Source organism: Phalacrocorax carbo, chromosome 29 (assembly GCF_963921805.1).
Source record: "Phalacrocorax carbo chromosome 29, bPhaCar2.1, whole genome shotgun sequence".
Lineage (NCBI taxonomy): Eukaryota > Metazoa > Chordata > Aves > Suliformes > Phalacrocoracidae > Phalacrocorax > Phalacrocorax carbo.
In genome coordinates this window covers 1,062,813-1,084,003 of record NC_087541.1, presented here as the reverse complement: position 1 = coordinate 1,084,003, position 21,191 = coordinate 1,062,813, and the positions used below count along the sequence as shown (strand labels likewise).

Sequence of the window (21,191 nt, the reverse complement as noted above, 5' to 3'; positions counted from 1 at the left end):
TCACGCTGCAGATGAACAGCCTGAAGACCGACGACACGGGCACCTATTTCTGCGCGAAATCTACTGGTGGTGACGGCAGCAGCCCCGACTCTGGGCAGGAAAACCGCCGGCGAGGGGTGTCCCCGCGGGGGGAGTCGGCGGTCGGGGCTCGGGAAAGGGTTTGGGTTTGGTGCCAAGGCCAGAGCGGGTGTTGTGGGATCCTGTGGGGGTTTGGGGAGCCAGTGGAGGGGAGTTGGGTGCTGGTGCCGGGGTGGGGTCTCGGGGCAGGCAGATGCAGCAGCTGGAGCCGTCCCAGCGCGGCACAGGGGGCTGGGGGCTGCCAGGCGTCGCTGCTCCTGCCCCCCGCGGGGACACCCCTCGCCGGTGGTTTTCCTGCCCAGAGTCGGGGCTGCTGCCGTCACCACCAGTAGATTTCGCGCAGAAATAGGTGCCCGTGTCGTCGGTCTTGAGGCTGTTCATCTGCAGCGTGACCGTGCTCTGGGAGTTGTCTTTGGAGATGGTGAAGCGCCCCTTGACCGACGGCGCGTAGAATGTGCTACCATAGCTGGTAATACGTGCAACGTACTCGAGCCCCTTCCCGGGGGCCTGTCGCACCCATCCCATGCCGGTGCTGCTGAAGGAGAAGCCGGAGGCCTTGCAGAGGAGGGTCAGGGACCCCCCGGGGGTCTGGTGGCCCCCTCCGGACTCGACCAGCTGCACGGCCGCCCGCAGCCCTGCGCAGGGAAGAAGGACAGGATTGAGTCGCCCGCTCCCGCCATCACCCCCCATATCCGCACCCGGGGAGGGGGTCAGCGGGGCTGGGACCTACCTGGGAGGGCTGCCAGGAGGAGGAGGAAGGTGGAGGGAGGCTAGTCTGGGTTGAGTCCTTCTGGGAATGATTTGTTTGTCCTGTTGGGATCTACATGGTCCCGGTGATGGTTCACCCAAAGGAGGGTGCAATGGGGCTGGAGCACCCTGCCCCTGCCCACACCCCAGACCTGTTCCCACACCCCTGGCACAATCCTTGTCCCCTGGAACTGAGCCCAGACCCCTTGAGCCTGACCAACGTCCACAGCTCGGAGCCTCGCTCCAAACCCAGATGCTTTGCACCCAGCGCTGGCCCCGGCAAGGGCTCCGGCTTCTCCCCCAGCCCCTGCCCCATGGCAGGGCTGCGACAGCCACCGGGAGGGCTCCAGCCCTGGCGGGTGTTTGACTCCCAGCCCCATTCCTGCCCCCTGCACCCAGAGCCATCCCTGCATCCCGGGGACCCCAGAGCCCTGCAGGGACCCAAAATCCCCTGTCCTTGGCCCAAAAGCTGTGCCCAAACCAAACCTGTGACTTGGTTCTGAATCCCTGCATGAGCCAGTTCCTGCAAACCCCCCACGTTCCCCTGGGGTCTGGGCAGGGGCAGGGTGCTCCAGCCCCTTTGCACCCTCCTGTGGTTTAACCATCACCCTGATAATGTGGAGCCCCCCAGGGCAGGAATGACACCCCCAGCAGATCAGAGGCCCCTCCACCTTCCTCCTCCTCCTGGCAGCCCTCCCAGGTAGGTCCCAGCCCCGCTGACCCCCTCCCCGGGCGCGGATATGGGGGGTGATGGCGGGAGCGGGCGACTCAATCCTGTCCTTCTTCCCTGCGCAGGGCTGCGGGCGGCCGAGCAGCTGGTCGAGTCCGGAGGGGGCCTCCAGACCCCCGGGGGGTCCCTGACCCTCCTCTGCAAGGCCTCCGGCTTCTCCATCAGCAGCACCAGCATGTTCTGGGCACGACAGGCGCCCGGGAAGGGGCTCGAGTGGGTCTCAGGTATTCAGAGCGATGGTAGTTACACAGAGTACGCGCCGTCGGTCAAGGGGCCCTTCACCCTCTCCAGGGACACCTCCCAGAGCACGGTCACGCTGCAGATGAGCAGCCTCAAGACCGACGACACGGGCACCTCCTGCTGCGCGAGGGATGGTTATGGTGGCCCTGACCCCAGCACCGTGCCCCAACACCCCCACACGGGCTCCCCAAAGCCCAGCATCCCCCCAGACCCCTGCACCCAGCCCTGACCCACACCCACACCCACACCCTCGCCCTCACCCTCCACCACTTGCCCCCAGGCCAGGCTTCTCGCATCGAGCCGGGATCCTTTGCCATGAACGTGGGCCCCAAATTGTGCCCAAATCTCCAGGCCTTGCCCCAGAATCCTGCGGCGCTGCCAGGGGAGGGTGAGGCTGGGTGTGGGGAGGAGGTTCTGCCCCCAGGGGAGGGGGAGCCCTGGGACAGGCCATATCCCCAGGCACGACGTCAACCCTTCTTTTAAATACCCCCAGGGATGGCGCCTCCCCCACCCCCCCGGGCAGCCGGTGCCCGTGCCCGACCCCTCTTGCAGGGAGGGCAGTGCTGTAAATAACTGTGAGAAAGTCCATTTTCTACGCGGGCCCGTGTGATGCCGCCATCATCCAGTAGCCGCTGCTGAAGTCGAAGCCGGAGGCCTTGCAGAGGAGGGTCAGGGACCCCCCGGGGGTCTGGAGGCCCCCTCCGGACTCGACCAGCTGCTCGGCCGCCCGCAGCCCTGCGCAGGGAAGAAGGACAGGATTGAGTCGCCCGCTCCCGCCATCACCCCCCATATCCGCGCCCGGGGAGGGGGTCAGCGGGGCTGGGACCTACCTGGGAGGGCTGCCAGGAGGAGGAGGAAGGTGGAGGGGCCTCTGATCTGCTGGGGGTGTCATTCCTGCCCTGGGGGTCTCGACGTTGTCACGGCCACCGACACCTGCACCAGACACGGCTGTGGTGGTGGTGAGAGGCTGAGGGAACCCCCAATATAATTGGTTTTGCTGGTGGGGTGGTGCCTTGCCTGGCAGTGCCCTGCTCCAATGTCCTGCGCCAACAGCTTGAACTGCATCCACAGCCCAGAGCCCTGAGCCCAGAGCCCTGCCCTGAGCCCAGCCCCTGTACAAACCCCAGACCCCTTCCCATGGCCTGACCCCCCCCCAGCTCCCCAGCTTTGCTCCCCGAGCCTGGGGCCAGCCTGGAGCAAGGCAGTAGGGGAGCTGGGAGGTGTCCCCTTCTGCCCCCTCCCTGCGCAGGGCTGCGGGCGGCCGAGCAGCTGGTCGAGTCCGGAGGGGGCCTCCAGACCCCCGGGGGGTCCCTGACCCTCCTCTGCAAGGCCTCCGGCTTCACCTTCAGCAGCTACAACATGGTTTGGGCACGACAGGCGCCCGGGAAGGGGCTCGAGTTCGTCGCGCTTATTAGTGGCAGTGGTAGAACCACAAGATACGCGCCGTCGGTCCAGGGGCGCTTCACCATCTCCAGGGACACCTCCCAGAGCACGCTCACGCTGCAGATGAACAGCCTCAAGACCGACGACACGGGCACCTATTTCTGTGCGAAAAGTACTTGGAGTGGTGACGGCAGCAGCCCCGACTCTGGGCAGGAAAACCGCCGGCGAGGGGTGTCCCCGTGGGGGGCAGGAGCAGCGACGCCTGGCAGCCCCCAGCCCTCTGTGCCGCGCTGGGACGGCTCCAGCTGCTGCATCTGCCTGCCCCGAGACCCCACCCCGGCACCGGCACCCAACTCCCCTCCACCGGCTCCCCAGTTCCCAGCACTCCCTGACACCTTTGCTCCCCCCCACCCCCTCAGCCCAAGACCAAAGCCTTGCAGCCAGCTCAAGGCCTGGCCTCAGCCCCGAGACTTGGCCCAAGGCCAGACCTTGCCCTGAGCTCACACACCCCTGCTCCCTCATCCAGCACCCACCATCCTCCCAAAGCCCTTGCTCCGAGATGGAGCAGGGTGTTAAAATCCGCTGTCATGAAGCCCAGAGCCCTGCACCCAACCCAAACCCCTGCCTAGAGCCCACATCCCTGCATGAGCCGTGTCCTGCCAGGGCTCCGGCATGTTCTGGCTGCCACAGGCACCCACACCCTTCCCAAAACCCTAACACCAAGCTCAGACCCCTCTTCTGAGCCCAGACATCCCCGCTCTGCACCCCAAACTCCCACTGTATTCCCAAAGTCCTTGCACCAAGCACCAGCACGCGTGCTCTGAGCCCCAGCACCCCTAAAGCCCCAAACCCCTCCGGCTTCCCAAAATCCTGGCTGTGAGCCCAGAGACCCCGAAATCCCAAGCTCCCGGCAGCCACCCCCTGGGCTCCTGACGCGGCTGGCGCTGCCCCCACAGCCCCGTCCCCTGCACCCCCAGCACCCCCAGCGCTGGGGAACCCTGCCCCCCCCCCGAGCCCCTTCCCGGGCCCCTCCGCACCCACACGGAGCCGCAGCTGCTGCGGGAGAAGCCGGAGCCGTTGCCGGGGCCTGGGGTGGGTGCAAAGGGCCTGGCTCTGGAGCAGGGCTCTAAACGTTGGGCCTTGCTTCAGTTCCAGAGGTGTGGGCTCAGCTCCAGGGGACAAGGATTGTGCCAGGGGTGTGGGAACAGGTCTGGGGTGTGGGCAGGGGCAGGGGTGCTCCAGCCCCTTTGCACCCTCCTTTGGGGTAACCATCACCGGGACCATGTAGAGCCCCACAGGGCAAACAATGCCCTCCCAGAAGGCCTCATCCCAGACCAGCCTCCCTCCGCCTTCCTCCTCCTCCTGGCAGCCCTCCCAGGTAGGTCCCAGCCCCGCTGACCCCCTCCCCGGGCGCGGATATGGGGGGTGATGGCGGGAGCGGGCGACTCAATCCTGTCCTTCTTCCCTGCACAGGGCTGCGGGCGGCCGAGCAGCTGGTCGAGTCCGGAGGGGGCCTCCAGACCCCCGGGGGGTCCCTGACCCTCCTCTGCAAGGCCTCCGGCTTCTCCTTCAGCAGCACCGGCATGGGATGGGTGCGACAGGCTCCTGGGAAGGGGCTCGAGTGGGTCGCGGGTATTTACAGCGATGGTGACACATACTACGCGCCGTCGGTCCAGGGGCGCTTCACCATCTCCAGGGACACCTCCCAGAGCACGCTCACGCTGCAGATGAACAGCCTGGGTCTGGGGATGGTGCAGGGCTCTGGGCTCAGGGCAGGGCTCTGGGCTCCGGGCAGGGCTCTGGGCTCAGGGCAGGGCTCTGGGCTCCGGGCAGGGCTCTGGGCTCAGGGCAGGGCTCTGGGCTCAGGGCAGGGCTCTGGGCTCAGGGCAGGGCTCTGGGCTCAGGGCAGGATGCAGCCCCCTGCAAGAGCCCAGCAGCCCGGGGGGGTGGGATCAGTAGTCCGGGATGGGGCACAGAATGCGGGCCTGGGGTAAGGCTCTCATGGGGGTGCAGAGGGTCGAGACTGGGGTCAGGGATGCGGGCAGGGTGTGGGGGTGTGGGCTGTGGGAGAGGGTGCAGGTTGGGGCAGGGCTTCTGGGAAGAGGCTGGGATGTGTGGGGATGTTGGGGCATGGTGATGGGACGGCTTGCTCAGGGCAGGGCTCTGGGCTCAGGGCAGGGCTCTGGATGCAGTTCAAGATGCTGGCACAGGACACTGCAGCAGGGCGCTGCCAGCCATGACCAGCTCTCCCACCAAAAGCAGTAACTATGGGATTTTTCCCAGCCTCTCACCACCACCACCACAGCCGTGTCTGGTGCAGGTGTCGGTGGCCGTGACACCGTCGAGACTCCAAGGGCAGGAATGACACCACCAGCAGGCAGGACACATTGCAGATCAGACCCCCTTCCACCTTCCTCCTCCTCCTGGCAGCCCTCCCAGGTAGGTCCCAGCCCCGCTGACCCCCTCCCCGGGCGCGGATATGGGGGGTGATGGCGGGAGCGGGCGACTCAATCCTGTCCTTCTTCCCTGCGCAGGGCTGCGGGCGGCCGTGCAGCTGGTCGAGTCCGGAGGGGGCCTCCAGACCCCCGGGGGGTCCCTGACCCTCCTCTGCAAGGCCTCCGGCTTCTCCTTGAGCAGCTACGCCATGGCTTGGGCGCGACAGGCTCCGGGGAAGGGGCTCGAGTTGGTCGCACAGATTGCCAGCGGTGGTAGCACAGACTACGCGCCGTCGGTCGAGGGGCGCTTCACCATCTCCAGGATCGAGTCCCAGAGCACGGTCACGCTGCACATGAACAGCCTCAAGACCGACGACACGGGCACCTCCTGCTGCGCGAGACCTGATGGTGCTGCTCTTGACCCCCGCACCGTTCCCCAACACCCCCGCACTGGGTTCCCACGTCCCAGCACATTCATAAAAGCCCCGACCCCACCCCACTCCCACCCCCTGCCCTGACCCTCCTCTGTTCGCACCCAGCCCGGACCCTTTGCAGCCAGCCCAAATCCTGCCCGTGCCCAACCCCTCGGCTCCTGACCCGGCTGGAGCTGCGCGGCCGCGCCGGAGCATCGGGAGGGGAAGCGGAGCCTTTGCAGCGCAGGCGCGGGGCAGGGATTTCTTAGACTCATAGAATGTCCTGAGCTGGGGGGCAGCTGCCCCCACCAGCTGGAGCCCCCCAGCGCGGCACAGAGGGCTGGGGGCTGCCAGGCGTCGCTGCCCTGGGATGGAAACCCCTTGATGGGGTTTTCCACAGCCTCACACAACCATAACCATCCCTCGCGCAACAGGAGGTGCCCGTGTCGTCGGTCTTGAGGCTGTTCATCTGCAGCGTGAGCGTGCTCTGGGAGTTGTCCCTGGAGATGGTGAAGCGCCCTTCCATCGACGGTGAGAACCATGTGTTACCACCGATGCTAACCTGAGCAATGCTCTCAAGCCCCTTCCCGGGCGCCTGTCGTGCCCAGAACATGTTGTATCCATTGAAGTCAAAGCCGGAGGCCTTGCAGAGGAGGGTCAGGGACCCCCCAGGGGTCTGGAGGCCCCCTCCGGACGCGACCAGCTGCACGGCCGCCCGCAGCCCTGCGCAGGGAAGAAGGACAGGATTGAGTCGCCCGCTCCCGCCATCACCCCCCATATCCGCGCCCGGGGAGGGGGTCAGCGGGGGCTGGGACCTACCTGGGAGGGCTGCCAGGAGGAGGAGGAAGGTGGAGGGGCCTCTGATCTGCTGGGGGTGTCATTCCTGCCCTGGGGGGCTCCACATTATCAGGGTGATGGTTACCCCAAAGGTGGGTGCAAAGGGGCTTGAGCAGCCCTGCCCCTGCTGGGATCCCAGCCCTCTTGCCAGACCCCTCCCCCAAACCTTGACCCCTGGAACTGAGCCCACACCTCTTCAGCTGCAGCCATACCGTCAGCCTGAGCCTTGCTCCAAACCCTCATCCTCAGCACTGAGCCCAGGCCCCGGCGAGGGCTCTGGCTGCTCCCCCAGCAGCTCCCAAGGGGTTTGGGGGTGACAGCGCCCGGGAGGGGCGTCAGTTCGTCACAGGAATCACCAGCGCGGGGGGTGCTACAGCACCCGGGGACGGCCCCCAGCCCCTCTGCTGCGCTTGAGGCTCTGAAGCGCTCCCAGACACGCGCATCCAGCCCAAATCGTTACCGCGTGCGTGGAACTGCTCTCTGGCTCCTGCCCGTGCACCCAGAGCCATCCCTGCCCCCTGCCTGCTGCCCCCCCGGGACCCCAAACCCCCGCAGGGTGACAAAACCAAGCTTTTGCACCCAAGCCCCTGCCCCAAGGCCCAAACCCTGCCTTGGGCCTGAATCGCTGCATCAGCCGCGTCCTGCAAGTCCTGCGGCTTCTCCTCCAGCAGCTGGAGCATGATTTGGGCACGACAGGCGCCCGGGAAGGGGCTCGAGTTCGTTGCAGAAATTAGCAGCAGCGGTAGCACATGGTACCCGCCGTCGGTCCAGGGGCGCGTCACCCTCTCCAGGGACACCTCCCAGAGCACGGTCACGCTGCAGATGAGCAGCCCCGGGGGGACGACACAGGCACCTCCTGCTGCGCGAGGGATGATGACGATGATGACCCTCACGCCAACACCGTGCCCCAACACCCCCGCACGGGCTCCCCAAAGCCCAGCATCCCCCCAAACCCCCGACCCAGCCCTGACCCACACCCACACCCACACCCTTGCCCTCACCCTCCACCACTTGCCCCCAGGCCAGGCTTCTCGCATCGAGCCGGGATCCTTTGCCATGAACGTGGGCCCCGAATTGTGCCCAAATCTCCAGGCCTTGCCCCAGAATCCTGCCGCGCTGCCAGGGGAGGGTGAGGCTGGGTGTGGGGAGGAGGTTCTGCCCCCAGGGGAGGGGGAGCCCTGGGACAGGCCCCCCACGGAGGCACCGCTCCCCACACCATTCCGTGCTGGGGCCGCTGCAGGTGAAGGCGCAGCCCCTGCAGGGGTGCGGGCGGGGGGCAGGGGGGCAGCTGGGTGCCCAGAGATGAAACCGCCTGTGGGGTCTGTGCTCTGGGCAAGGGTTCGGGCAGCAGGCAGGGGTCCCGGCTGGCTGCAAGGGTCGCGCCTGTGGGCAGCGAGTCTGAGCTGAGGGGAGCGGTCGGGGGTTGGGAGATGGGTGAGGGTCGGGTGGGGGGGTCAGGGGTGGGTGTGTGGTTTGAGGCTGGGTGCAGCGTGTTGTGGAGTATGTCTGGAGGCAGTGGAGGGGAGTTGGGTGCCGGTGCCGGGGTGGGGTCTCGGGGCAGGCAGATGCAGCAGCTGGAGCCGCCCCAGCGCGGCACAGGGGGCTGGGGGCTGCCAGGCGTCGCTGCTGCGGCCCCGTGGGGGAAACATCTCGATGGGGGTTATTTCCCCACCACAGACCACCATAATAACCTCTCACGCAGCAGTGGGTGCCCGTGTCGTCGGTCTTGAGGCTGTTCATCTGCAGCGTGAGCGTGCTCTGGGAGGTGTCCCTGGAGATGGTGAAGCGCCCCTTGAACGACGATGGGTACCATGTGCTACCACTGCTGCTAATACGTCCAACATACTCGAGCCCCTTCCCAGGAGCCTGTCGCGCCCAAACCATGTCGTAGCTGCTGATGGAGAAGCCAGAGGCCTTGCAGAGGAGGGTCAGGGGCCCCCTGAGGGTCTGGAGGCCCCCTCCGGACTCGACCAGCTGCACGGCCGCCCGCAGCCCTGCGCAGGGAAGAAGGACAGGATTGAGTCGCCCACTCCCGCCATCACCCCCCATAGCCGCGCCCGGGGAGGGGGTCAGCGGGGCTGGGACCTACCTGGGAGGGCTGCCAGGAGGAGGAGGAAGGTGGAAGGGGGTCTGATCTGCAATGTGTCCTGCCTGCTGGTGGTGTCATTCCTGCCCTTGGGGTCTTGACGGTGTCACGGCCACCGACACCTGCACCAGACACGGCTGTGGTGGTGGTGGTGAGAGGCTGGGAAAAATCCCATAGTTACTGCTTTTGGTGGGAGAGCTGGTCATGGCTGGCAGTGCCCTGCTGCAGTGTCCTGTGCCAGCATCTTGAACTGCATCCAGAGCCCTGCCCTGAGCCCAGAGCCCTGCCCTGAGCAAGCCGTCCCATCACCATGCCCCAACATCCCCACACATCCCAGCCTCTTCCCAGAAGCCCTGCCCCAACCTGCACCCTCTCCCACAGCCCACACCCCCACACCCCGCCCGCATCCCTTACCCCAGTCTCGACCCTCTGCACCCCCATGAGACCCTTACCCCAGGCCCGCATTCTGTGCCCCATCCCGGACTACTGATCCCACCCCCCCGGGCTGCTGGGCTCTTGCAGGGGGCTGCATCCTGCCCTGAGCCCAGAGCCCTGCCCTGAGCCCAGAGCCCTGCCCTGAGCCCAGAGCCCTGCCCTGAGCCCAGAGCCCTGCACCATCCCCAGACCCAGGCTGTTCATCTGCAGCGTGAGCGTGCTCTGGGAGGTGTCCCTGGAGAGGGTGAAGCGCCCCTCGACCGACGGCGCGTAGGATGTGTAACTACCATCGCTCTCAATACCTGAGACCCTCTCGAGCCCCTTCCCGGGCGCCTGTCGCACCCAGTACATGGCTTTGCTGCTGAAGTCGAAGCCGGAGGCCTTGCAGACGAGGGTCAGGGACCCCCCGGGGGTCTGGAGGCCCCCTCTGGACGCGACCAGCTGCTCGGCCGCCCGCAGCCCTGCGCAGGGAAGAAGGACAGGATTGAGTCACCCGCTCCCGCCATCACCCCCCATATCCACGCCCGGGGAGGGGCTCAGCGGGGCTGGGACCTACCTGGGAGGGCTGCCAGGAGGAGGAAGGTGGAGGGGCCTCTGATCTGCTGGGGGTGTCATTCCTGCCCTGGGGGGCTCCACATTATCAGGGTGATGGTTAAACCACAGGAGGGTGCAAAGGGGCTCGAGCACCCCTGCCCCTGCCCAGACCCCAGGGGAACGTGGGGGGTTTGCAGGAACTGGCTCATGCAGGGATTCAGAACCAAGTCACAGGTTTGGTTTGGCCACAGCTTTTGGGCCAAGGACAGGGGATTTTGGGTCCCTGCAGGGCTCTGGGGTCCCCGGGATGCAGGGATGGCTCTGGGTGCAGGGGGCAGGAATGGGGCTGGGAGTCAAACACCCGCCAGGGCTGGAGCCCTCCCGGTGGCTGTCGCAGCCCTGGCATGGGGCAGGGGCTGGGGGAGAAGCGGGAGCCCTTGCCAGGGCCTGGGCTGCGTGGGAATGGTCTGGCCTGCAAGCAGGGGTCTAAGCTCAGGATACTGGCCCCCTTGCAGAGGTCTAGGGGAAATTCAGTGCTTCAAGGTTTGTGCCAGGGGACTGGAAAGAGGCCTGGGGTCCGGGCATGGGGCAGGGGTCCCTGCGAGGTGCTGGGATTTGGGGGATCAGTGCAGGGGTGTCCAGGCTCGACACAAGGGTGTGGGCTGGGTGCGGGGCTCTGGGCTGGGACAGGGATTTTGGGGGGAGGCTGATATTCTGGGATGAAGGGAAGGGCTGCGGGCAGCCGTGGAGGTGGACAAGTCCAGAGGGGGCCTTCAGTCCCCCGGGGGGTCCATTGCCTCGTCTGCAAGGGCTCCGGCTTCTCCATCAGCAGCTACGGCATGGTTTGGGCACGACAGGCGCCCGGGAAGGGGCTCGAGTTGGTCGCGGTTATTAACAGCGATGGTAGTTGGACAGGCTATGCGCGTCGGTCAAGGGGCGCTTCACCATCTCCAGGGACACCTCCCAGAGCACGCTCACGCTGCAGATGAACAGCCTCAAGACCGACGACACGGGCACCTATTTCTGCGCGAAAGCTGATTATGGTGGTCTGTGGTGGGGAAATAACCCCCATCGAGAGGTTTCCCCCACGGGGCCGCAGCAGCGACGCCTGGCAGCCCCCAGCCCTCTGTGCAGGGCAACGGTCGGGATTTGGGACAAGGATCCGGCCTGGGTGGGGGGGTCTGGGCTGGGTGGGGGTGTCGAGGGTGGGAGCAGGGTGTTGTGGAGTGTCTGTGGAGTCAGTGGAGGGGAGTTGGGGGCCGGTGCCGGGGTGGGGTCTCGGGGCAGGCAGATGCAGCAGCTGGAGCCGCCCCAGCGCGGCACAGGGGGCTGGGGGCTGCCAGGCATCGCTGCTCCTGCCCCCCGCGGGGACACCCCTCGCCGGCGGTTTTCCTGCCCAGAGTCGGGGCTGCTGCCGTCACCAGCACCAGCAGCTTTCGCGCAGAAATAGGTGCCCGTGTCGTCGGTCTTCAGGCTGTTCATCTGCAGCGTGACCGTGCTCTGGGAGTTGTCCCTGGAGATGGTGAAGCGCCCCTGGACCGACGGCGCGTAGTATGTGTCACTACCAGTACTGAGGCTAATTCCTGCGAGCAACTCAAGCCCCTTCCCGGGCGCCTCTCGGACCCAGAACATGCTGGAGCTGCTGAAGTCGAAGCCGGAGGCCTTGCAGAGGAGGGTCAGGGACCCCCCGGGGGTCTGGAGGCCCCCTCCGGACTCGACCAGCTGCACGGCCGCCCGCAGCCCTGCGCAGGGAAGAAGGACAGGATTGAGTTGCCCGCTCCCGCCATCACCCCCCATATCCGCGCCCGGGGAGGGGGTCAGCGGGGCTGGGACCTACCTGGGAGGGCTGCCAGGAGGAGGAGGAAGGCGGAGGGAGGCTAGTCTGGGATGAGGCCTTCTGGGATGGCATTGTTTGCCCCGCGGGGCTCTACATGGTCCCGGTGATGGTTACCCCAAAGGAGGGTGCAAAGGGGCTGGAGCACCCCTGCCCCTGCCCACACCCCAGACCTGTTCCCACACCCCTGGCACACTCCTTGTCCCCTGGAGCTGAGCCCACACCTCTGGAACTGAAGCAAGGCCCAACGTTTAGAGCCCTGCTCCAGAGCCAGGCCCTTTGCACCCACCCCAGGCCCCGGCAACGGCTCCGGCTTCTCCCGCAGCAGCTGCGGCTCCGTGTGGGTGCGGAGGGGCCCTGGGGGTCTCACCTTAGTGTGGTCAAATCAAAGGAGGGTGCAATGGGGCTGGAGCACCCTGCCCCTGCCCACACCCCAGACCTGTTCCCACACCCCTAGCATAAACCTTGTCCCCTGGAACTGAGCACAGACCCCTTGAGCCTGACCAATGTCCACAGCTCGGAGCCTCACTCCAAACCCAGATGCTTTGCACCCAGCGCTGGCCCCGGCAAGGGCTCCGGCTTCTCCCCCAGCCCCTGCCCCATGGCAGGGCTGCGACAGCCACCGGGAGGGCTCCAATCCTGGCGGGTGTTTGGATCGATGGAACTGACACACAGAATCATGGAACCATTAAGGTTGGGGAAGACCTTTGCGAGCATCAAGTCCAACCATCAGCCCAACACCATCGTGGCTCCTAAATCACGCCCTGAAGTGCCACGTCTACATGTTTTTTAAATACCCCCAGGGATGGCGCCTCCCCCACTCCCCCGGGCAGCCGGTGCCCGTGCCCGACCCCTCTTGCCGGGAGGGCAGTTTTCCTAATACCCAACCTCCCCCTCCCATGGCACCGCGGCAGGATTCTGGGGCAAGGCCTGGAGATTTGGGCACAATTCGGGGCCCACGTTCATGGCAAAGGATCCCGGCTCGATGCGAGAAGCCTGGTCTGGGGGCAAGTGGTGGAGGGTGAGGGCGAGGGTGTGGGTGTGGGTGTGGGTCAGGGCTGGGTGCAGGGGTTTGGGAGGATGCTGGGCTTTGGGGAGCCGGTGTGGGGGTGTTGGGGCACGGTGCTGGTGTCCAGGCTCATGGGAGGCAGCTGCTCCCACCAGCTGGAGCCGCCCCAGCGCGGCACAGAGGGCTGGGGGCTGCCAGGCATCGCTGCTCCAGCCCCCCGCAGGGACACCCCTCGCCTGCGGTTTTCCTGCCCAGACACGCAGCTGCTGCCATCACCATCAGCAGTACTTGTCATGCAGCAGTAGGTGGCCGTGTCGTCGGTCTTGAGGCTGTTCATCTGCAGCGTGAGCGTGCTCTGGGAGTTGTCCCTGGAGATGGTGAAGCGCCCCTTGACCGACGGCGCGTAGTTTGTGCTACTACCACCGCTGTTAATAATTGCGACGAACTCGAGCCCCTTCCCGGGAGCCTGTCGCACCCATTGCATGCCGGAGCTGCTGAAGGTGATGGTAGTAGCACAAACTACGGGCCATCGGTCAAAGGGTCCGTCACCATCTCCTTGGACACCTCCCAGAGCACGGTCACGCTGCAGAGGAACAGCCTCAGGGTGGCGACATGGCCACCTACTGCTGCGCGAGAGACTATGCTTCCTGCCCGGACCCTGCACCCTGCCCCCAGATCCCAGCATCTTCATGAAATCTTTGCACGCCCTGGTTTTGTAGAAAGTCTGGACCCTTGCACCAAGCCCTAAACCCTTCATTGTGGCCAAATCCTTGTCTTCTGCCCCAAACCCCTGCCCTCACCTCATCTGCCAGTGCTCTGGCTCCACCTTTAGGAGCTCCAGCATGTTCTGGCTGTGACAGGCACCCACACCCTTCCCAAAATCCTTACACGAACCTCAGACCCCCCTTCTGAGCCCAGACATCCCCACTCTGTATCCTAAAATCCCACTATTTTCCTTAAGTCCTTGCACCAAACATCAGCACATGTGCTTCGAGTCCAGACATCCCTGCCCTTCATCCGTAATCCCAACAATTTCCCTAAAATCACACCAACTTCCCGAAAACCCTTGCTCTGAGCCCAGACACCCCTAAAACCCAAAATGCCACCAACTGCCCCAAAATCCCACAAGGTGACCCAAAATCCCACAAAGTGACCCAAATCCTTACTCCAAGCCCAGACACCCCTAAATTTCAAAATGGCACCAACTTCCCCAAATTCCCACCAACTTCCCCAAATTCCTTACTCAGAGCCCCGACACCCCTAAATTTCAAAATCCCACCAACTTCCCCAAAATCCATACTCTGAGCACAGACACCCCTAAATTTCAAAATCCCACCAACTTCCCCAAAATCCCACCAACTTCCCAAAAACCCTTGCTCTGAGCCCAGACACCCCTAAATCCCAAAATCCCACCAACTTCCCCAAAATCCTGGCACTGAGCCCAGACAACCCTAAACCTTATAATTCCACCAACTGCCCCAAAATCCCACAAGGTGACCCAAATCCTTACTCCAAGCCCAGACACCCCTAAATCCCCAAATCCCACCAATTTCCCAAAAATCCCACCAACTTCCCCAAAATCACACCAACTTCCCCAAAATCCTGGCTCTGAGCCCAGACACCCCTAAATCCCAAAATCCCACCAACTTCCCCCAAATCCTTGCTCCAGGGCTGGGGAGGAGCAAGGTCAGAGCAGAGGGGGAGGACTGGGAGCAACCAAAACACTCATTTCCGGCCCTTCCTACCCCAAAACGATGCCGGTGACGCCAGAGAGGAGGAGCGCCGCGGAGATCGCAAGTTAATTCAACCCAGATAAACGATGAGGGCGCGTCGGGGAGGGCAATTAAATAATTAAGCCTGAAGAATTAATGAGTAAATAAGTGACCAGGCTCAGCAGGGCTTGGATTAAAAAAATTCACTGTAAATCAGTGGTCTGGGCTCAGCAGAGCTTGGAATTAAATTAATCAGGGTAAATAAGTGGCCAGGGCTCAGCAGATCTTGGAATTAAACAGGATAAACAAGTGATCAGGGCTCAGCAAAGCTTGGATTAAATTAATGCAGAGCTTGTGATTAAAGAATTCAGTGTAAATAAGTGACCAGGCTCAGCAGGGCTTGGATTAAAGAATTCAGTGTAAATAAGTGGTCAGGGCTCAGCAGAGCTTGGATTAAATTAAACAGGATAAATAAGTGATCAGGGCTCAGCAAAGCTGAGTATTAAGTTAATGCAGAGCTTGCAATTAAAGAATTCAGTGTAAATAAGTGACCAGGCTCAGCAGAGCTTGGATTAAAAAATTCACTGTAAGTCAGTGGTCTGGGCTCAGCAGAGCTTGGATTAAATTAATGCAGAGTTTGCAATTAAAGAATTCAGTGTAAATAAGTGGTCAGGGCTCAGCAGAGCTTGGATTAAATAAATCAGGGTAAATAAGTGATCATGGCTCAGCAGAGCTTGGATTAAATAAATCAGGGTAAATAAGTGATCTGGGCTCAGCAGAGCTTGCATTAAGTTAATGCAGAGCTTGCAATTAAAGAATTCAGTGTAAATAAGTGACCAGGCTCAGCAGAGCTTGGATTAAAAAATTCACTGTAAGTCAGTGGTCTGGGCTCAGCAGATCTTGGAATTAATCAGGGTAAATAAGTGATCTGGGCTCAGCATATCTTGGATTAAATAAATCAGTGTAAATAAGTGATCTGGGCTCAGCAGGGCTTGGATTAAATATATCAGGGTAAATAAGTGATCTGAGCTCAGCAGGGCTTGGATTAAATATATCAGGGTAAATAAGTGATCTGGGCTCAGCAAAGCTGAGTATTAAGTTAATGCAGAGCTTGCAATTAAAGAATTCAGTGTAAATAAGTGACCAGGCTCACAGAGCTTGAATTAAAAAAATTCACTGTAAATCAGTGGTCTGGGCTCAGCAGAGCTTGGAATTAATCAGAGTAAATAAGTGATCAGGGCTCAGCAGAGCTTGGATTAAATTAATGCAGAGCTTGCAATTAAAGAATTCAGTGTAAATAAGCGGTCAGGGCTCAGCAGAGCTTGGATTAAATTAATGCAGAGCTTGCAATTAAAAAATTCAGTGTAAATAAGTGACCAGGCTCAGCAGGGCTTGGATTAAAAAATTCAGTGTAAATAAGTGGTCTGGGCTCAGCAGGATTTAGAATTAAATTAATCAGGGTAAATAAGCGATCTGGGCTCTGCAGGGCTTGGATTAAGTAATTCACTGTAAATAAGTGATCATGGCTCTGCAGAGCCTGGATTGAAAAATTTAGTGTAAATAAGAGAACTGTGCTCAGCAGAGCTTGGATTAAAAATTTCAGTGTAAATAAGTGGTCAGAGCTCAGCAGAGCTTGGATTAAGTAAATCAGGGTAAATAAGTGATCTGGGCTCAGCAGAGCTTGGAATAAGTAAATCAGGGTAAATATGTGATCTGGGCTCAGCAGAGCTTGAAATTAAAGAATTCAGTGTAAATAAGTGATCAGGGCTCAGCAGAGCTTGGATTAAATTCATCAGGGTAAACAAGTGATCAGGGCTTTACACATCTTGGATTAAATAATTCACTGTAAATAAGTGACCAGGCTCAGCAGAGCCTGGATTAAAGATTTTAGTGTAAATGATGATCAGGACTCTGCAGAGCTTGGAATTAAACAATCCCAAGTCCATTAGTGATTAAGAGTGCTGCAAAGCCTGGAATTAAATTCATCAGGCTAAAGAAGTGATCTGGGCTCAGCAGAGCTTGGATTAAATAATTCACTGTAAATAAGAGACCTGAGCTCAGCAGAGCTTGGAATTAAACAATTCCGTGCCCATCAGTGATTAAGAGCACTGCAAAGCCTAGAATTAAATTCATCAGGCTAAAGAAGTGATCTGGGCTCTGCAGAGCTTGGATTAAATAAATCAGGGTAAATAAAACATAAGGGTGCACTGCCGAGCGTGCAATTAAATATTTCAGTATTAAAAAAAAAATAGACATAAGGGTGCGTTACCGAGCTTGAAATTAATTAATTCAACGCACGAAAAGGATCAGGGCACGGCAAAGCCTGCGATTAAATAATTCCCTATCAAAAAGACGTGAGGCTGCGTTGCAGAGACTGCAATTCAATGACCGACTGCAAAAATGGGGTGAAAGCTCGCTGCCGAGCTGGCAGCTAAATAATTCGCCCCACATCTGCGATTAATTCCCCTGAGACTTCGCAATTAAATAATTCGCCCCACATCTGCGATGAATTTCCCCGAGACTTCGTAATTAAATAATTCGCCCCACATCTGCGATTAATTCCCCTGAGACTTCGCAATTAAATAATTCGCCCCACATCTGCGATTAATTCCCCTGAGACTTCGCAATTAAATAATTTGCCCCACATCTGCGATTAATTCCCCTGAGACTTCGTAATTAAATAATTCAGCATAAACAAGTGAGACGGGTGCCCAGCAGAGCTTGCAATTAAGGAATTCAAAGCCCCACCAACTAACGAGCGCCCAGCAGAGATTTGCAATTAAAACACCGGGCGGAGCAGAGGGGTGGGGGCAGACCCCTCCCATGCAAATCCCCGGCACCCAGCGCCTTTAAAACCCGCCGGTTCCACCATGGTGGCACATCCCCAGTCCTCCCCACCCTTCTCCTCTCCACCATGGGCATCCACTTGGCCTCCACCTTCCTCCTCCTCCTGGCAGCCCTCCCAGGTAGGTCCCAGCCCCGCTGACCCCCTCCCCGGGCGCGGATATGGGGGGTGACTGCGGGAGCGGGCGACTCAATCCTGTCCTTCTTCCCTGCGCAGGGCTGCGGGCGGCCGTGCAGCTGGTCGAGTCCGGAGGGGGCCTCCAGACCCCCGGGGGGTCCCTGACCCTCGTCTGCAAGGCCTCCGGCTTCACCTTCAGCAGCTACAGCATGAGCTGGGCACGACAGGCCCCCGGGAAGGGGCTCGAAGCTGTCGCGGGTATTGGCAGCTATGGTAGCACATCCTACGCGCCGTCGGTCAAGGGGCGCTTCACCATCTCCAAGGACGACTCCCAGAGCACGGTCACGCTGCAGATGAACAGCCTGAAGACCGACGACACGGGCACCTATTTCTGCGCGAAAGCTGCTCACGGTGGCGCAAACCCCGTGCGCGGCTGGCAAAAAAAGCCCTGCGTCGCCTCGTCGGCCCGTGGGAGGTGGGGGGCAGCGATGCCTGGCGGCTCTCGGCCCTCTCTGTCGTGCTTGAGCGGCCGCAGCTGGTCCGTTTGGGCTTTGCTCTGAGCCAGGCACTCTGCACTGTGCCCGAGAGCTTTGCACGGAGCTCAGACCCTTGCAAGGTGCTCAAGAGCCTTTTGAGGGCACCCAAGAGCCCTTCCATGGAGGATGAGACCCTTCGCACAGAGCCCAGACCTTTTCAGGGCACCCAAGAGCCCTTCCATGGAGGATGAGACTCTTCACATGGAGCTCAGACGCACCCAAGGGCCCTTCTGAGGAGGGTGAGACCTTTTTGAGGGCACCCAAGAGCCCTTCCATGGAGAATGAGACCCTTCACATGGAGCCCAGACCCATTGCAGTGCAACCAAATGCCCTTCTGAGGAGGGTGAGACTCATTTGAGGGCACCCAAGCCCCCTTCCATGGAGAACGAGACCCTTCACATGGAGCCCAGACCCATTGCAGGGCAACCAAATGCCCTTCTGAGGAGGGTGAGACTCATTTGAGGGCACCCAAGCCCCCTTCCATGGAGAACGAGACCCTTCACATGGAGCCCAGACCGTTTTCAGGGCACCCAAATGCCCTTCTGAGGAGGGTGAGACCCATTTCAGGGCACCCAAGCCCCCTTCCATGGAGAACGAGACCCTTTCACAGAGCCCAGATGTGTTGGATGGCACCAAAGCACCCTTGTGTAGAGCGTGAGACCCTTTTCAGGGCACCCAAGCACCCTTCCATGGAGAAGAAGCCCCCCTGTGCAGAACCCAGACCCCTTTTGGGGCCCCGCCCTGGTGCCCTTGCGTGGAGCCCAGCCCCGTGCGCACAGCCTGAATGTCTGTGCATCATGTCCCAAACATCCCCAAAACACCTTCTCCAGTGGCTGCTTGACCAATTTTGACCCATCTATGGCAAGATTTGCCAAAATCTGGGGACTCTTTGGATCTTAGGCCCGGTTTTACTGAAAATCTTCTCAGGCTTTGCCCTATAGGGCCAATTATGCTCTAAACCTGGCCAGGCTTTGCACCTTAGGGCAGTTCTTAAACCAAAGCTGGGCCCACTTTGCCCTTTAGGGCCACGGTTGCCCCAAAGCTGGGCCCGCTTTGCCCTGTAGGGCCACGGTTGCCCCAAAGCCGGGCCCGCTTTGCCTCTTGGAGTCAGGCTCGGCCCAAAGCTGGGCCCACCCTGGCTCTTGGCACCATTCCCCACCCAAAGCTGGCCGGGCTCTGCCTCTTGAGGCTCATGTTTTGGCTCTTCTCTCCCGTTTTGCCCCACGTCAGGGGATATTTTGCCTTTCGTGGGCACCTTTGCCCCAGACATGCCCACGTCCTTTCTCTTTGGGGCAATTATTGCCCAAATATGGGGGTTCTTGTGTTTTTAGAGCCAGTTCTGCACCAAGCCTGGGGATGTTTTGTCTCTTGACGCCTTTTCTTGCCCCCAGCACGAGGATGCTGTTGCCCTGCAGCCCCAGTTATGCCCAGCTCTAGGGGTGATCTTTCCTTCTCTGGTCACTTTGAAATCAGATCTGGGGATATTTTGTGTATTATTCCCCATTTTTGCCCCGAAACCAGGGGTTAATTTTTAATTTTCTGGGCATTTTGAGGCTTGAGAGGGAGGAGCTGAGGCTGTGGGCGCTCGGGCGTGCGGCCCCGCAGAGGAGGGGGCTGCGCCGGGGGGATTTTGTGCCTCCCTGTGTCACCGTGGGTGATGGTATTTGGTATGGTGCTGATGTTCACGGTGGTGCAGGCGGTGACAAAAACGCTGTTGGGGCTCAGCTGCGCTCCCGGCAGCGGCTGCGCCCGGGGGGGCCTTTCCCGGGGGACCAGCCCCCGCTTGTGCCCTCTTCCCCTTCCTGCCTGATTCTGCACCAAACCCACAACTGGTTTCCCTTTTTTAACCACTTCCTCAACAATTAGCAGATGCTCTTTCTTATTATGCCCTTTTTGTGCCCTAAATATCACTATGTTCTGGACCTTTTCCCTAATTTATAACAAGTCTCGTCATATTTTTACTTTAGAGTTGTGATTTAGCTCATAGTAGGAGTATTTTTTTACACTTCCCGTCTATTTACGTGTCGTTTTGGGGATGGTTTAGATAATTAGGGGTTTTTTTGCCGTGAAAAGTGGCAATATTGGTATCCTCAGGCTCATTTTTGCACCAAATATGTGTGCCTCTTTCGATCAAATGCCTATTATTATTTTTTTGCCTTTCCTCTTCAATTTTGCCCCAATCTGGGCATGGTTTGTCTTCTTGGGCCAGCTCTGTGCGACACCTGCCCATGCTTTCCTTTCTAGGCCCGACTTTGTCCCAAATCCTCTGAAATTTTGTCAATCCTGTCCAAGCCCAGGCAGGCTTTGACCCCTCTGGGCATTTCTGACTCAAATCTGTGTCTGGTTTGGGCCCTTTTTTCACCCCAACTTTGTGGATACTTTTGCCCGTGGGTGGTTTTGTCCCAAACAGGGAGACGCTTGTTCAGGGATAGATGCTTTGGCCCAATCTCTGCCCATGTTTTTGCCTTTTTACACCAGTTTGTACAAGCTTTTACCCAAATGAAGAGATAGTTCTACATTTATGGCAGGTTTTCACAAATCTTGTGATGTTTTCCCTTTTTGAATCAATGTTTTACCTCAAACGTGGCCAGGCTTTGCCCTTTTGGGACATTCTCAACCCAAAGCTGGGCCCGCTTTGCCCTTTTGGGACATTCTCGACCCAAAGCTGGGCCCGCTTTGCCTCTTGGAGTCAGGCTCGGCCCAAAGCTGGGCCCACCCTGGCTCTTGGCACCATTCCCCACCCAAAGCTGGCCGGGCTCTGCCTCCTGAGGCTCATGTTTTGGCTCTTCTGGCGCGTTTTGCCCCACGTCAGGGGATATTTTGCCTTTCGTGGGCACCTTTGCCCCAGACATGCCCTCGCCCTTTCTCTTTGGGGCAATTATTGCCCAAATATGGGGGTTCTTGTGTTTTTAGAGCCAGTTCTGCACCAAGCCTGGGGATGTTTTGTCTCTTGACGCCTTTTCTTGCCCCCAGCACGAGGATGCTGTTGCCCTGCAGCCCCAGTTATGACCAGCTCTAGGGGTGATCTTTCCTTCTCTGGTCACTTTGAAATCAGATCTGGGGATGTTTTGTGTTTTATCCCCATTTTTGCCCCGAAACCAGGGGTTAATTTTTAATTTTCTGGGCATTTTGAGGCTTGAGAGGGAGGAGCTGAGGCTGTGGGGGCTCGGGCGTGCGGCCCCGCAGAGGAGGGGGCTGCGCCGCCGGGGGGATTTTGTGC

General features: G+C 60.3%; 1 protein-coding gene and 2 gene segments (V, D, J or C); 2 read left to right on the top strand and 1 right to left on the bottom strand.

Annotated features, from left to right (window-relative positions):
* Positions 1-21,191, top strand: part of OXA1L (OXA1L mitochondrial inner membrane protein) — a 257,560-nt gene that overhangs the window by 12,099 nt on the left and 224,270 nt on the right. The gene's annotated exons all lie outside the window — the stretch shown is intronic.
* Positions 409-1,141, bottom strand: LOC135318268 (Ig heavy chain V region 914-like; the record flags this gene model as incomplete). The annotated part of the segment is given in 3 exon segments: positions 409-713; positions 809-848; positions 1,043-1,141. Coding segments are annotated over 3 exon segments (444 nt in total), but the record flags the coding sequence as incomplete, so codon positions are not given.
* LOC135318267 (Ig mu chain C region-like) overlaps positions 17,388-21,191 on the top strand; it is an 80,443-nt gene continuing 76,639 nt past the window's right edge. The window contains 2 exon segments of the C gene segment in view: positions 17,388-17,439; positions 17,535-17,846. Coding sequence covers positions 17,388-17,439; positions 17,535-17,846 — 364 coding nt within the window.